Source organism: Sciurus carolinensis, chromosome 9, assembly GCF_902686445.1.
Source record: "Sciurus carolinensis chromosome 9, mSciCar1.2, whole genome shotgun sequence".
Taxonomy (NCBI): domain Eukaryota; kingdom Metazoa; phylum Chordata; class Mammalia; order Rodentia; family Sciuridae; genus Sciurus; species Sciurus carolinensis.
The window spans coordinates 59,690,181-59,707,692 of NC_062221.1; the positions used below are offsets into that span (position 1 = coordinate 59,690,181).

The 17,512-nt window shown below is 37.0% G+C and overlaps 1 protein-coding gene across 5 annotated transcripts in view; it reads left to right on the forward strand.

The window, feature by feature from the left end:
- Tp63 (tumor protein p63) overlaps nt 1-17,512 on the forward strand; it is a 215,586-nt gene that overhangs the window by 170,397 nt on the left and 27,677 nt on the right. For all 5 annotated transcript variants that reach the window (XM_047563740.1, XM_047563739.1, XM_047563737.1 and 2 more), the window contains 2 exons: nt 14,472-14,658; nt 16,630-16,745. In XM_047563740.1, coding sequence (XP_047419696.1) covers nt 14,472-14,658; nt 16,630-16,745 — 303 coding nt within the window. The remainder of the gene's footprint in view (nt 1-14,471; nt 14,659-16,629; nt 16,746-17,512) is intronic.

Sequence of the window (17,512 nt, forward strand, 5' to 3'; positions counted from 1 at the left end):
GTACTGTCTCCTGCTGTGTGAGAGAGAGAAGCACACATGTCTATCCATAAAGTTTTCTTATCTGCCCATCACCATGCCTCCCAGATAGCATCCTTTTGAAGAGCAGAAGTTCAGATACATTTACAGTGAATTGAGAAGTCTCAGTCCATCTTCCTACTAACTTCTGGTGTGATCTTTTCCCTGGGTCTCATTAATAGGGAGTTTAAATAAATAAGCGCCATGAAGGTAGGGGTAAATTTTCTTTGTTTCATCAGGATTCCTGCTAGAAGAGGTGTTTTTCAACAGATATTTGTGTCTCCCCAAGTTTGTTTACATAGGGACAGACCTAAATAATGTAATAAATTCATGTGTGTCAGGTAGTCAGGAAAGTGTTGTGAAGGTGTTTGATCAGTAATGAGAAGACAACTCCCTACAGTTCAATTAACTGTACCATTTATTGGAGTGTTACTTCAAACTTCTCTTTCTGTTTTACATGTAAAACAGTGGTCTTCTCACTCTGGCTTGTTGGTTGTTATGACTGTAGGAGACATGTGAAGGTAAGCTAATATTTACTGAGCACCTTCTGTATACCAGTCACTCTGACAAATGTCTTCCAGGGTCTACTTTATGGAGGTCACTGAATGATATTACTGGTCAGGCAGGGTTAACAGGGGTGGCACTGGCAGGAGACTACCTGAAAGGTCGTTTTACTCTCCTGGGGAGATAAAGTTGCAAAATTACCAATCAAGTCTGTCAAATTTTTTTAAACTGGCTTACCAAATTCATAACCTCAGGCAACTAGAATGAGGCTGACAGACTCCACCCCCTCCCCTTCCCAAGGTTGGTGCCAGCATGCTGCCCTCCAGCAGGGAGCCCAGAGTTGCTTCCTCAGCTGATGCCCAGGACCAACCACAGAACTGGCTGTGGTCTCCTGGAGAGGCCCCAGTGCACATTCCTCAACCGCAGAGGTTGTGCTGCTTTATGGTACGATGAAAGTGCCCCTTGGATCCCCCACCTGCCAGGCCCCCTGAGCTCCCCGCTGGTCTTCACAGTAAACGGGTAGCAGACAGCCCACCTGCTTGATGTCAACATCTGTGGGTGAGGCCCCAGGAAGAATGTGCCGCTCCCAGCCTCGGCTCAGGTAATTAATCCCCACAACTGACAGGTGGCAACAGGCGGCCCTTTGGCTGGGGCTGTCAGGAAAAGTGCTTGGAGGAAGGATTTTTTTTAAACTATGAAGAGCACAATTCGTACATGTCTGGCAGCTAGACGGCTGTGGCAGGAAGGGAGGTGGGGAGGAGAATACCTTGCCAGATGACTCTGGGGCCAGTTTTGGGATCTGCTTCTGCCTGATCCTTACTGTAGATTCAAAAGGATATGGTGGTCTGGTACCTGTCTGCAAGTTCATTTGCAAATTTCCCCCTCCTCTGATGTGAATTTGGTCTTGAGGTGGAATGCTTTGTACATGAATCAGGGAGCTGGGACTCAAGAGGGGAAATGGTTTGTCCATGAAGAAGCAGCAATTCATGGGCAGCTCAACGACTAGAATCCTGTCTTCTTGACTTCCTGTTCCTAATTCACCAGGCTATTATTGCCCAGTTAGATACATGCAGTTTAGAAACAGGATGATAAAACCATGGTCCTATTCACAGAAAGGACCATCAGTTGCCTCTTGCATATCAAGAGAACACTCTTGTCTCATTCCCAAACCACATATACCCATTCACTCTCCCTTTTCATTTTTGGCATTTCAGCATAGTGTCCATTACAGAGCATTGACCTGAAGTTTGTTTAGAGTACACATACTTAAACTTTGAAGTGAGCACTTTTTATCATTACAATTAAAAATTATATTTTTCCATATGTGAAATTTGTAGTATTTCTCAAGTATGTTTATTTGTAGAAAACAAATCCAGAGTTTGGTATATAATCAGCTCAATACAATTCAATGTGATAGTTATTGAGTATGTTAGAAGCAGACCAAACTGCAGCTGTGTCTAGCTTTTTCTGAATAGGACTCTTTTTATATTTAAATGGAGATATTGGGGCTAATTTTCCAAAGCCTCCTTTACCAATTACAATGATTAACTTTACTGCCCTTATAACCTTTTAAAGGAAATTTTTAATTTAGCAATTCCCAGGTATACAGTGGAGAAGAGAGAAAAAAGTCCCTGAATGTTTTAATATAACACTAAAATCTATTAGGATAGGCTTTGTACTTCATAATTGCTAAACTGGGATTCATGGAGTTGTCATGACAGCTTTTGGGTTTGACATTTTTCCCAAGTATTTTAGGTTATTTGAAGTAGTACAGACCATATTTTACTTCTTTCATTCTTTTGAACTCTCTTAAAATAGGAACCATAAATTAGAGGAACATCTAGCATTTCCTGTTAGTGAATGGTAGTTATCTCTTAGATTATTGGCAAACCTTGTTTTTTTTTCTTTCCTGTTTTTTAATTGAACTCAAATTCAATCAGAAGGTCAGAAAGAAAATGAAACTAATATGTTTATTGAGGTATTTAAGAACATCCAAATTTTTCTCTCTTCTTCAGATCAACCATTCTCTCTAGGTAGTTAATTTTCCCTAAGTGTTAATGGTCCACAATTGCATTTGGTTTTATAGACAAAGCCGATTTATTCAGTGGGTTAACTTCAATAGGCCACAATGTACATAGTTTTAAAACAGTTTCTTTTAGTATAATAGAATGTCAGATGTGGATCAATCTCGAATTATAGCATGAGGCTTTGGCATTGGCCTGTACAATTGCTGGGAAGTGTTGAGTAACATGGTGTTTTATATAATTATTGATTCATTCATTCCCTGGAAGTTCATTTTATCCATATTTAGTTTGAGATTTGCATACAATATGGTACTTTTTCTGGAAGAGGTTTAAAGAAGTAAAGTGTGTGTGTGTGTGTGTGTGTGTGTGTGTGTGTGTGTGTGTTATGTGTTTTAATATAGTGGAGAGGGAGAGTAGGGTCTTACTTGCAGTTTCAGGAAAGGGAGCTGTTAAAAAATTATGCAGGTGTGTGCTGATATCAGCTGGCATCTCTATGAATTGTGATACTGAATTACCAGTCTGGCAGCCAGCAGTGTGTAATATAGTATGTCACTGAGGCAGGTGGTGATGGTGGGGTCCTAATCACTGGAATGCTTTTTCCCTCTCCCTTCTCTTTGCAACATATTATTAGTAAAGGAGCAGAATTTGCTCTTGTTTTCCAAAATCCCCTGGAATTATTTTATTTGAACATGATATTTGGCTTTAAGTAGCTCACTCCTCAGTATGCCAAACCTCCTCCCCTCCTTCCCAAAACAAAACAAAACTTAGGCAGAGTTTGCTTTTCCATTTTGTTAAGGATATTGGATAACAAGAAAGAGTTGAGTTCATTTGTTAGTTTTCAGATACTTCTCTTCCATGCTGCTAAAGAAATATTTTGTTCATGCTGATGTTCAGAACTGTCATTCTTGTATGAGGAAATTTGGTTGAGTGCAACAAAAAATTAGGTTCTTCATTCTTGCTCATGGGTTAGCACTTCCTTGGAATAAACAACATTGTGCACACATGTACATAAGAAAATATATGAATTCCTACTCTATTTATGTCTCATCAGAGATCAGAAAGATTGTTACAACTTTGTTTTCCAATTTTTTTTTTTATTTTATTGGTTCTCCTTAGTTATAGATGATGGTAGAGTCCATTTTGATAAAATTATACAAGCATAGGATATATCTTATACTAATTAGGACCATATTCTTGTGGGTGGGCACTATGGTGAGTTCACTTAGGTTTTTTCATATGTGTTCATAGGAAAATTATGTTAGATTTAGTCTACTGTATTTCCTATTTCCACATTTCTTTTTAAAGAGTCACCTGGGCATTGTGAACTTGGAAACAGGGTTCTTCAAGTGGTTTACACCAAATCATGAACTATTCAAAGTAAAATAAACACTATAGCTTTCTCATTTTTGAACCTATGGATTATTAGCTCAAGATTCCCAAGGGGTTGTGTGAGTTGACTGAAATTCCTTTGTGGGTGTCAGATGTTCAGGACTTCTTTGGAGAGGTTAATCACTTTCATCATTAGAAGCAATTCTTTCAAATGTGCTTGCTTTTTTTTTTTTTTTTTCTTTATCACAACATTTTATTTCTAATTTTGCATTCATAGGTGCGTGGTTTAAAGAGTCACAGCTGGACCTGATGTCTTAGCTAAGTATGTAAAAAGATTAGTGGAACCTACTGCAGACTTATCTTACCCCAAGGTCTGATGGAGTAGAGCTAGTTCTTAAAATAATTATTGGATATTTTATGTTCTACTTACTTTTGAGCTCCCATTCAGAGAATAAGTTTACCATTTAGGAAGAAATTCTCAATGCCTAGACAAACTTTTTTAATTAAATGGAAATGAGTGTGACCCTGAGGCAAAAAGCAGTACCTTTGTAATGTTTTAGAAAGTTGGTGATCATATTTTTTACAGATGACCTCTGAACTTTACACTTGTCTATTCATGTGTTTTTCCGGTTGTGTGTTTGTGTAAATTCACTGATACAAAATACACCAGGCCCGCTGTGGCCCAATGTTATGAATGTTAAGACCACATAGTACACAAGGAAGAACACTGGTCGCACGTCAGGATGGTCCTGGTTAACAAGTGTTTTGGAGCGAATCTCATCTCCTCTCTGGAGCTTAGCTTTCTGTAAATGGAATATCTGAACCAAATGATTTGGAAGCTCAAATTCTCCTGATTTCACTTTTTAAGAAAATCTTAACGGAGGTATCTTCAACTAAAAAGCCTCGAATTAGGATGACTCAATAATAGAAACATAGAATCAAGGCCTTGGGTTAAAATGCACGTTGGTTTTCTGTGGAAACTCTGTAATTAGGCTATGATACAGTACAGAAGCAGTACCTTTACAGAAGTCCACCCCCTCATTGCCTGGATTTAGTGGTGCAGTTTTTAGAAAACATTTTTTCAGGGATAACTTCTTGACCCTCATATTAAATAGACCTCCATTTGTCACCTTCTCTGTATCTGCTTTTTCTCCAGAATTTATATCACAGCTTTAGATGTGATCCATTGAATGTCAGGGCTTCCTTTAGACCAACTCCTCTAGGAAAAGGAGCACTGCTGGTTCCCTAGGACCCAGGACAAAGTCTGGCACGAAACATGAGCTCAGTCAATATTTGTTGAATTAATGAACAATTTCACTTCTGTAAGCCTTAAGTTTACATCTGGAAATTGGGGAGAATAAGGCTTGGGCAAGATATTGTCATGTCCCTGTTGGGTTCTAACCTCATATTTATCCCCTGAAACCATGAGTTGGCAACAGTTTTAGATGTTGGCATTGTTTGTGCTGCATTTATTCATTTAAAATTTAAATTAGGAAATATTTTAAACACATACAAAAAGGTATGTAAATGAAGACACCTAAGGAGTATCTCTTAGTATTAACAGTTTAACTGAGTATCTGTTAGTATTAACTTGAGTATCTGTTAGTGTTAACACTTTAGTATACTAAACTGTTAGTATTTTGGTATATTACTTCAAATATTTTCATTAAATAAAATACAGTTGAAGCAAAAGTTTCCTTGCCATCTTATCTCATTTACCTCCCTCCTTCCAACTATTAGTATGAATGAAATGTATCTGTGTATATGAAATGGATAAATCTTGAAAGCATGGGGAGCAAAAATAGTTTGCTAAGGATAAATATAGAAAAAATATAATTTACATACATTTTAAAGAGAAAATTATATTACATATGCTTGTAGGTATATGGATGTGTATTAAAAAGTATATAAGTGAATAAACCAAATTAATTCATTTTAAAACAATGAGTCTAGTTCTTGACATGATTCAGAACTTGATGACTGCTAACAAATAAATCATCAGTGGTTAATATCCAGACTTCAACTGACTTTTATTATGTGGCAACAACCACATTCTCGTCAGATAGAAATGATGTTTTCATAATATTCTCATAATTACTTAAGCTACATTATACACTCTGCATGGAGGGTCTTAGAAATACAAGGCTTCCATAATAAAAATGCATGACTTGTGTTGGTCTTCTCAGTTGACTAAGGATATTCATATCCATTACTTTTTTCTTCTACCTTAAGAGATATATATCATAAATTTTTCGTATCTGTGAAAGGAAAGGTGATGGCATAAAGACACAGGGAATAAATAGAAGAGGCAGAATTTATATATGGTTTTTTGACTCCTAATCTAAGAAATGTTGCCCACAGTTATAGGTTATAGTTTTCCTGGCTTTGGAAACTGAGCCCTTTCCTCCTTCACAACAAAACTAATCTATTAATTACAGGGCTACCTTATGTTATTCTGTTTGTCCAGAATTAAAACTCTCTTCTGTTTGTTGATGAGTCCATTGACTAAGCCAGGTCTTAGCTGACTATTAAATATCAGGAGCCCTATGGTAAAACAAACTCATTCATTCCATTTTGGCTTTACAGAAGGGGGAAGAAAATAACTGGCATTGTTTTTGTAAGCAGCTTTTACTGTAAATAATAACATTTCTTTATGTGGGGGGGGGGGTTTGGGGGGTGCATCCATGCATATCTTTTCTGATAACCAGAACACTGAATTTTATTGAGTCCAAAGTTTTCTCCCATTTCTCCACATTTTCATTCTTTCCCACCATCCAGTTAGGCTGATTTCTTGCCTGTCTACCTCACGTTGGTCTCCCTGCTGCTTCTTTACTTCAGCTTTTTATTTCCCCACCTTTCAGTCTTCATTGACTTTTTTCATAGTTTCTTGAACTATCCATGGCTCCTCAGAATCTGGACCTGCCTTCTTCACTTGGCCTCGCTGTCATCTGCTTTGCTTTCCTGTCTCTCTCCCCAGCCCCCTGACACTTCCCCATAGTACATATTTCTTTACTTTCACTCATAATGTGCTCTCCTCATGGAAATCCTGCTGCCTGCCTCTTGGTTCTTCCAATCTCCCTTTCTTGGGGTACATAATCCAGTTGATGAATGATAACTTGTCTTTTAAGGCCTAGTTTAAATATCACTACCACTCTGACATTTTCCTTCTCTGTTTTAGTTGAATACATGTTCTTTTCTCTTTCTTTCCTATCCCAACCTATCCTTCAGCAGATCTGGTTAAAATATACATAGAAACCAGCTTCTCCTCACCACCTCCACTGCTGATTCAAGTTACTCTCATCTTTCACTTGGATTTTTTGGTAGGAACTTCCCTGCTTCCATCTTTGCCCCATAAAGTATTCTCTACAAGACATTTAGAATGATGTCTTTAGAAGGAAAATCAGATCACATCACCTGTTCAAAACTCTCTGGTGGTTTCCTGTCACCTGACAAAGGCTCAAGCTCTTATTCTGGCCTATAAGGTCTTGCATGATCTGGGCCTCCTGTTCTCTCTCATCTTGGATCTTATCCCTACCACTGTAGACTTTGCATCCTGCTCTCCAAAGTATCCTGGCCTCCATGATAGACATACTCACCCAGGACCTTAGCACCTGCTCTCTGGTACTTGGAACACTGTTTCCACAGGTATGTGTGTCTTCAGATCTTAAATATCATCATATCAAAGAATTCTTCTCTGATAAGCCTGGATAAAATAACATCCTCCTCACACTAGATACCTGAACTCCTAGACCTTAATTCTATCTCCCTTGAATGTACCTTGATTTACTTTTACTTACAGCAGGTATTCCTGTCTGACACAGTATTTGTTTGGTCCACATGTCAGCACCTTTAGAGTATGTACCTCATTTTTGCTAAACTTCCAAACCTAAAACAAAATCTCCATAAATATCAAAGTTATTATGTGGTAGTCAATTGCTCTATCTTTTGTAGCCTAATAACACTTTCTACATACTTCTGCTATACACAGTGTATTTTGTTTTGATTCATTCTGCCTCTATCTAGACTGTGAGCTATGTGAATGCAAATATTGAGAAATTTTTTCTTTCAACTTATTTTCCATCTCAAGTACCATCCTAGGCAGTGAGGATGCACAAGATCCTACATTCCAGGGTTTTAAAATCTTTTAGCTCTGTTTCCAATAGAGAAGAACTAGACCTTATTTCCAGCTTACAATGACAACTGTTTAGCTACTTCTAGTGTTGTCACTCCCAAGTTTCCACTCAAATAACATGAAATCCAGAACAGTGTGGACTAAATTGGGCACTCAAGCTGTGGACAGACTATTGTAGCAGTTTTATTAATTAAAAGCTTGATGGGGGCCAGGGTGTGGTTCAGTGTTTTAGAGCATTTCCCTAGCATGCTCAAGGTCCTGGGTTTCATTCTCCAGAACCAGGGCTGGGAAGCCTGATAGGATTGAATTGGAAAATGTCAAATGAACCTGAAAAAGTGCAAGCAACACTAACTCTGACTATGCTATGCTACATTTCTGGAAAACCACAAAAGCAAATGAGGAGCCAGTATTTAAATAAATCACATAAAAGGACCATAGGGAATCATTTTAAAGAATCAAATAAATTGTCCTGAGATCTCTAAGAAATATTTAGAAGGTTGCTTCAGTATAAGATGATAGGTACTATAACGTTGAAGAAGAAAATGATAAACCTAGAACAGCAGGCTGAGATGAAAAGGTCACTATTAAAATGGATACAGATGGGATAAGGAAGGAGATTTGAAATGTAGAAGGTTTGGAAGTAGTACTTATGGTATAATAGAGGAGAATTAATGATGGAAAGCCACGTACTTGATCTAGAGGCCATGCTTCAGCTTTCTCAGAATGCAAACAAAAGGAAAATATGCTAATGATTAAGGTGTGAGTACAAAAATGTATGACAGATAGAAAATGAGAATCTGAAGTAAGATTTACCTGTCCTTAGGAATTAAAAAGAACAAATGGAACAAAAATTTAAGTTAAAAAACAGAAAAATTACCTTGAGTTTAGTTCAAGCATATGAGTTGAAAGAACTCACCAATTTCCAATTGAAACTATCACATTTGAAAAACATTATCATTTTTCAAAAAAGACGAACAGATTCTGTAAGGAACTAGGGAGAACAAGCAGTTTTATGGAAGAAAATTTAGATTGGTCTCAGACTTTTCTGCAACGCTGTCTTTGCAATTACCCTGTTTTAAGAGATCCACCTAAAACTTATTTATGTACCAAAGATTTATGTATTAAAATGTACTAACTGATGGTATTTTTAAACTGGTATACTGTATAACAACAGTATAATTACGTACTTTAATAGCAACCCCTTTATATTATATTTTTAAATTATAACATTTTCACCCAATGTTAAATAGAGAAGACCCAATTTTTTTATGTTATGCTCCCAGTTAACATGACTGTTGTGTGTGTATATGTGTAAGTAAATAGAGAAAAGTGTAAAATGATAATGGTATATGACTGTAGGTTAGGGAATATAATTTTTTGCCAGAGTTTTTATGTGCACATCATTATAATTCAAAAAAAAAAAAAAGCAGGTACTATATAGAAAGAGAAGTTGGAAAGAGGTTAATAAAAGTCTTTAATCCTTCATAACTCTTCTCATAGTGATAACATTGTAGGGTGAGCTACTTCCAGCCTGCAGATATGGTTTGAAATGTTTAATATCCATCCAAAGAGCTATTGGAAATTCAATATAATGGGCTTGTGAAACCAAAGAAGGTTTTAGCTTTAAGATATTCTCTTTTCAGTTATAAAATCAACTAAATATTTTACTTAACTTCTTCTGTGTGCAGGAGAAATCTATCTAGAGATATAAGAACCCTAGGGATAGCAATGAAAAATCTGTATTAAATGCTAAAGAAAAGTGCAATGGGGAAAACAAATATGTTAGAAATGGAACCTATCATACAAGCATGAGATTTAGAGAATTATTTTTCTCAAAAAATGTGAAGTGTTGTCACTTGTCATATTGGATATGAGAATACCCAAAAGGAATAATTCATATGCTCCTCAATATGTAAAATTAGATCTATCAAAATTTTACGGATATAGCTAAAGTGTGCTTAGAAGGAATTTTGTAGAATTAAATATTTATATTAACAAAAAGGAACAACTGATATCAATGATCTAAGATTCTACCATGAAAAAGAAACTTATAGCAAATTGAACCCTCGATCAATTCTTGCAGTTAGGTGAGAATTTAAAATTAAAAGTACATTGATTGGAAAGAAGTAAAACTCTATTTGCAATTGACATGTAGAAAATCTTAAGGCATCTACAAGTAGCCTCTAGAACAAATAAGTAAACTTAGCAAGGTTACAGAATGACTTGAATTAAAAAAAAAAATAAAACTGACATTACAAAATGTTGGTAAGAATTTGAAATATGTAAAATGACACAGTCTCTTTGTAAAACATTTCAGCAATTTCTTATACAGTTAAGTAAGTATGTACTTACCCAGAAATCATACAGCTAGGTACTTAGTCAAGAAAAATGAAAATGTATGTCTTCACAAATATTTAGGCATGAATGTTCATAATAGAGAAAAACTGGAAATAATTGATAAATTGATAATTAACAAATTTCTACTGAAAGATAAAATAGAATGACTATAGATGCAAAACCATGGACCAATCTCAAAAGCATCATCACATAAAATTATGTAGTGTATTATTCCAATCATATAAGCTGCTAGAAACGTAAAAGTACAGTGTGAAAAGCAGGCACCTGTCTGCTTGGGGCCACGGGTTGAAAGAAGGCTAACTCAGAGGCAAGGATAATTGGGAACAGGGTGGAAACATTGTGAATCTTGATTGTGGTGGTGATTCTATAACTGTGCACTTTTGTCAAAAGTCATCAACTTGTATACTTAAAAATTGGTGTATTTTAAGGAAATGATACATCAGTAAAGTTGATTAAAACAAAACCACCAGAAAGAAAGTAGAATTTGCAAGAAAGCAAATTAGGCTTTAGAAATAAAGAATCTCAGGTCAACTTTGGGAAGTAAATTTGAGGTGAATTTTAGAAATCCCAAAGAGAAAGACAGATATTAAAAGAATCCATAGGCGTTCAAATTTGCAGCTTTTGTCAACTTGAATCAACAAGTTATTTAAAAATTTTGACGTAAATCAGTTTCCAATTCTTGCAATCTTGCAGAAGTCTAGAAAATTGGAAAAGATGAAGAGGACTATTGGTTAAGGAATAAATGATGTGGTCAAGTCTAAGGCGTTATTAATATAGTATAGATCAAGGAGACTGAATTTCATTCGGGAAAAAATATAAAATGTCATTACAAAACTGACTTGCTAAATTGAGGGGCAGAGACTTGATTTTGTAAAGAACAGATCCTACCAGATCACTTCACCTCCTCTAGTTTATGCAATAGCAGCACATGTAACGCATTTTGTACTTGGTCAGGTATTTTGATTTAGTCAAATATGAAACCCTCATCACCAATATTGCAAAATATGGTGATCTAGAGTATGAGATGTAGTCCTCACTGGGTGTAATATCTACATTGCCCTGACATGGGATAAAGAGCAGAGGGAAAACAGGAGTACTCTACATTGGTGGGACACTGGAATTGTGGGTGGCAAATATATGATATGATTTAAAAACTTGCACTGAGAAGTTTGTATGGGTAGCCCAGGGAGTGGAAAGTGGAAGGGAAGGGGTTGGGGGGATGAGAGATAGAAAGGACTATGATACCTTATAAAGTCCTTACTAAACCTTGATAAAAGAAGGATCTTATGCTTGAATCCCCCAGAGTTATACCTAGAAATCACTAGAACCCAGGTAGACTTCTACCTGACCCAGGGTTTTTTAAATTATGTGACTTACTTCCTCTTCCTGGAATTAGGCAAGTAAATGTTTTACTGAGAAATAGAGCAAAATTGTTGATGTTCGGTAGGATACTTTTAACATTAGAGAAGATCATAAATGTTTGAAGTTCAAACTTCAAAGAGCCACAATGTTGTAAATTAGAAAAATGTACAAGTACAAAAATTTGCACTGCTGAGCTAAAAGAATGGAGAGGTGACCTACTGTTTACATGATAAAGACCAAGCATGTCTTCTTTGTGACCTCAGGCATGTCTTCTCTATGCCTTGATTTTCTTATCTATAAAATGGAGATAATAATACAGGTTCATTATCTGTTATCTGCAATTCTGAAATTCAAAGAGTTCCAAAAACTCAAAATTGTTTTGTTTTGTTTTAATTTTCTGACTCTGTGGCACTGTCATTTGGTAGTGAAATCCAGCCTGAACTGTGAGGTTTTATCATGATTTCCCTGTCCAGGTGAATATTTATGAATCCTGCAGAAATGTTAATGTTGTATGTGATGGAGTGCTACCCTAATTCCTGCTGGAGGTGTTTATCATATATGACATACGAACTTTACTCCCTTTCTAAATGCTAAGCGATTCTGGATTCTGAAACTTCTGGCCCAAAGGGTTACAGATAAGATATTGTATACCTGTAATATCTTCCTCATGGTGTGGTGTGAGGACTGAATTTCTAATCACAACTCAATAATCAGTGAATCTATTATTGATAATTAGTTAACTTATAAGTTAGATTCCCACCAATCCCTGAGAATGAGCAAGGATTTGTATTTGATGATGCCTAACCTTATTCTTGGTACTTTTGTACTTTAGTCTGTCAAATTTGATTTATAGTATATTAATTATTGCTATGGAATGCTTCTCCTAAGAAACTGTCCTACTCTGAACACTTACTCTCTTTTGCAATCTTTACATACTTGAAAGAATGCCTTATTTGCCTTCAGGTGTTAGCTGTCAAACTGATTTCAGTCATCTTTTGTAAGGTTCATTTGATAAAACTCATGGTTAAAATTATGTATTCTTTGTCTCCTAACTAAAATGCTGATGGATGTACTTTGTTGCCTTGGACTTTTCCATAAAAGTGAACTCTTAATATGCGAGAAAACAATGTCTTTGTAATGATTTAAAAACACAAGGGCAAAACATATACATTTACATTTCATTCAGTGTTTCCCAAGTAGAATTTTATTTTTGTGGTTGATTTTTGGAATGTTTCCTATTTCTCCCAGCTATGTAAAACCCTTTTTACTGTGTTTAATCCTTAGCCTGTGGGCATGAAGGACTGATTTTGCAATACTCTTCTAGCACTGAGAAATTTTTAACTGAAAAATTCATACGCTGAAATACTTGGGAGAGAAAGAATTATTATTTAAATAAACATTATATTTTAAAAGGAAGAGATAAATCGATCATTTAAATGTGCTTTTTACTCAGCCGTTTGCCTGTAGGTTGACTTAGGGTGAGACCTATCAATAACAAATCCTTTTGCCACTCTGACTAAGGCTCCCCTGAGTCTCTTTCCTGGGAGGCTGTTGCTGCCGACTGATGACAGCAACCTGTAAGTGTGTTTACCCTTTGTTTGGTTACATGTTACTAGGTGCCCCACTTTTGGCCAGGATTTCCAGTGCCTGGGTGGTTTTATCCCAGCATCTGAGTGAATGAGAATGAAGACCCAGAGAGCAAGGTTTAGTACAGTGAAGGATTAGAATGGAGGCTTTCTATTCTGCCTCGGAGGTGGGAAAGGGCAGCAACACAGGATGGGACTTTTGCTGTGGTTGTTCTAGGTCTTGTGCTTTCTTCCCCCAATTTTTTGTTTTCCAATCAACTAACCTCCCCTGAACATCCTCTCCCTGAAGAAGTAAGAGTGGGGAGGAAACTTCATTCACTGAGGGAAAAGTGCTACATCTGACTCCTTTCATTGCCATGATCAGCCTTGTTAGGCTAGGCCTGTCATCTTGAGGAGCTTAGAAACAAAGGCCTTCTCCCAGTTCCTGCATTCTCTTTTGCTTATGACATCAGAAGATAAGTGTAATATTTTGGGATTTTCTCATGCTTCACGGTTTTCTAACTGGTTGACATCAGATAAATATCCTTCATTCTCTGACAGATATTCTGTCTTGAAAAACATTCTACAAACCCGAATTCCTGCGAATCTCTTTAGAGTATAAGGGCAGAGTTAATTATAATCTGTTAAGCACAAAGCTGTCTTTATAGTTTGTTGTTCCGTATCACGCCATTTGGGAAAGTATTATTTTTCTGTTCATTGTCTGGTGATCAGTGAAGTTGTCATGGCATTATTATTATTATTATTATTATTCATAGACAGACACAATACCTTTATTTTTGTGTGGTGCTGAGGATTGAACCCAGTGCCTCACATGCGCTAGGCAAGACTCTACCACAGAGCTATAACCCCAGCCCATGGCATTATTGTTTAACCCCTCTGAACCTAAGTTTCTTCATCCTAAAGAGAATGTAACAGAAAATAATGGCACAAATATGGTACCTCGGGCAAGATAGGATTTTATTTAAAAGAGAAAAAAATGTAATTTGATTAATGAATAAACTTCCTTTAATAAGATTGTCAGATGTCATGTATATTGTAACAGTAATATAATGCAGCTGTAAAGCCTATAAAAAGTGGACATACTTTGTTGTGATTTGGATTGTAACAATATCTCCTGTTGGCTCTCTCCTTCCCTGAACCTTTGGCCCCATCTCTAAGCAGTATTCCACCGAGCTGAAGAAACTGTACTGCCAAATAGCAAAGACATGCCCCATCCAGATCAAGGTGATGACTCCACCTCCTCAGGGCGCTGTCATCCGTGCCATGCCTGTCTACAAGAAAGCCGAACATGTCACTGAAGTGGTGAAGCGGTGCCCGAACCATGAGCTGAGTCGTGAATTCAACGAGGGTGAGGGCGATTAGAGTCTGTAACTCTTTTAAATGAGCTCCTTGAAGGTAAAGGTCCTGTGAGCCTTCCATTTGGTTCCTGTCTACCTGGTTTAGACTTCTGCAGTCCAACGTCAGCTCAATCTCCTTTATGATTGATTGTCTGAGCATAATGACAAATAAATTTGTGGCTTTTACAGTGTTTAAACTACTTAATTTAACATTAGCGGTTACTGAATGACCTGGACTGGTCTCTGTACTCCCTACTGCTTCCTTCCTTTTTCTTATTTTGTTCCGTTTTGTTTTTCTTGCTGTTTTGTTTTATGAGAGGGTGTAAGCAGAACAGCGTGATAGTTGTTCTGCTTTGCCCAGGCTACACAGTGTCCTTTAATATTTGTGCTTTTCCCCGAGGGACTCTGAAGTCTAACTGAGTGGAGAACTGGAGCAGCAACAGGGGGCAGCGGGTTGGAGAGAAATAATGAACACAATGAAAGAGAAAATGGGGAAGAAAAAGAAATAAGAAGGAAAATAATGGGAAAGAGGAGTAAGGGGAGGAAATAGAAGATCTAGAACCTAAGATGGAATGGTCAGATGGAGGATCAGGAGTCAAGGACAGGTTTCTGGAGGCCCCATTTAAGCTCTGTGTCCATGCATGCACCAGGCCCCATCTTCTGAGCTCCACAGCTTTGGAGAAGAAGTCACTATTTCCAAGGGTTCTCTTGGATCTGCTTTATGGAAAACTTAGTAGAGAAGGCTGAGAAGTAGAAAAGAAAGACAAGAGAAAACATAAGGAATCATCAAAGCCTGGGAAGGGATTGGGAGTTTGGATATTTAATGGAAAAAATATTAGAAACAAATATTGGTAGGTAGTAAGAATGTGTCAATATAGAGCAGGTAATAGAGTGTAGAGAAAATTAATGGAGGAAGAAAGAAAATGGATAAATTTAAATGAAGAAAATAAACTCAAAATCTTCTTTCACACAACTTTTCTTTGCACATTAGTTCCTAGCTCTTGCCCACATGACTGCATTAGCCACACCTTCATATTTTGCCTTTTGCTTGACAACTAGCATAAAGAACATTCCATATAGATAGGCTTCATTGTTTACCTAACTGCTTGTGTTCCATCAAAATGACTATCTTCTAAAATTACTTTCTTGCTTTTTCACATAATAGTTGTCTTGTTTTGATCAAGATAGATGATGCTGTAGCGAATATCTTGATACACTTAGTTTTTTTACTTTCATTCAATACTTTGCATAGAATGGGACTGCACAGGCAGGGGTGAGAACAGCTTTATGGTGGCTAATTCTTGGAGCAGTTTTTCTTTTTGAGCCCTGTCAACTATTACAATTTTGTAAACCTAGGCTCCTTTTAAGACTTGCTTGCCTTTTCTTGTCTCCAACCTGAGACTCTTTCAACACAGTCTCTCCAGCAAGTTTCTTATCTTTTATAACCAAAGGAAGGTGTAAGATGGAAAGGGAGAAAGGAATAAGCAAAGTGTCCTTGTGATCTTCTGCTTCTTATTTAGTATTTTTGTTTGTTTTCTTGGCCATGCTGGAGATTGTACCCTGGGCCTTGCACATGCCAAGTAGATGCTCTACCACTGACCTACATCCCCAATCCCTTACTTCTTATCTTTGCTACTCAAACTTTCAGATAGCATTGCTTGGTTTTCTTCCAGGTAAAATTCCCTCCATGAATGAGGTCATTGATGAGGTCATAGAATTTCATAACAGCTTGAGTAGTTAACCTTAAACTTCAAAGCAAGGACTGTTCCGTCAATTAGAAAAGAGCTCAACAGCCCTTCCTGTTGCTATAAAGGTTGGGATATCTTCCTGTGTTCGATATATAGCAATAGAATCTGTTCCTTTTGTAAGGATGTATTTTTCCTGTTTCTTTGACCACCAAAATTCTGTCCATGCAATTTCATTTTGTCTTCTTTCTTGTGAGGGTAAGTAAACTAACTGTTTTGTCTTTTGTTGTTCTGCAGGACAGATTGCTCCTCCGAGTCATTTGATTCGAGTAGAAGGGAACAGCCATGCCCAATATGTAGAAGACCCCATCACAGGAAGACAGAGCGTGCTGGTACCTTACGAACCACCCCAGGTAAAAAAGAAAAGAAAAACAGATAGACTTACTGACTAAGGTAGCATTAGTTCTGAGATAGCATTAGTTTTGGTGACAGGGTGTTTCAGGCACTTATTATGTTGGTCCTTCTCTTCAAATACATGACTTTTTATATTTCTTTTGTCTCTCTTTTCTATGTGCCTCCCCTTCATAACTCCTAAATACATACCGAATTAACTTGGAAACATGGCTCTATACCCATGTTCCCATTTGTGTTCCTATCCAGATAATAATTGAACAGGAAATTGGGTTTATCAATGATGTTGGTTTATCCAACTGGTAATTTGTAGTGGACGTGCCCCAGTAATGAATGCAAGTGTTCTCACACTAGGCTATAAATGGGAGGCCCTAAGAGGAATCTCTTAGCTGAAGTTCAACTAACAGACAGCAAGTTTGTAAATCTGTTGTGTAAAGCACAGTAGTGAAGTAGAAAGTATATAGGAGCAACTAGACCCAAGTTCTTTGGTTTGCTGTGAGGATCTTTGGCATGTGATTCTCTACTCTGGGCTTCAGTTACCTTAACCATGAATGAACACTTTAGACTATTTTATTTACTTCTGAGAACCTTTGAACCTCCAGGGCTTTTATTTATGGAGTTGTATAATCAAATCTGTGTCATACTGTTTTATCTATAAAGGGAAAATATCCTTCGAGCAGAGCTGCTATTTTGAGTGATTTTTTTTTCTTTAGCTCTTCCCTTTCAGGGATATTAATGTATTGGATATAGCCTATTTGAATTGGGTGAT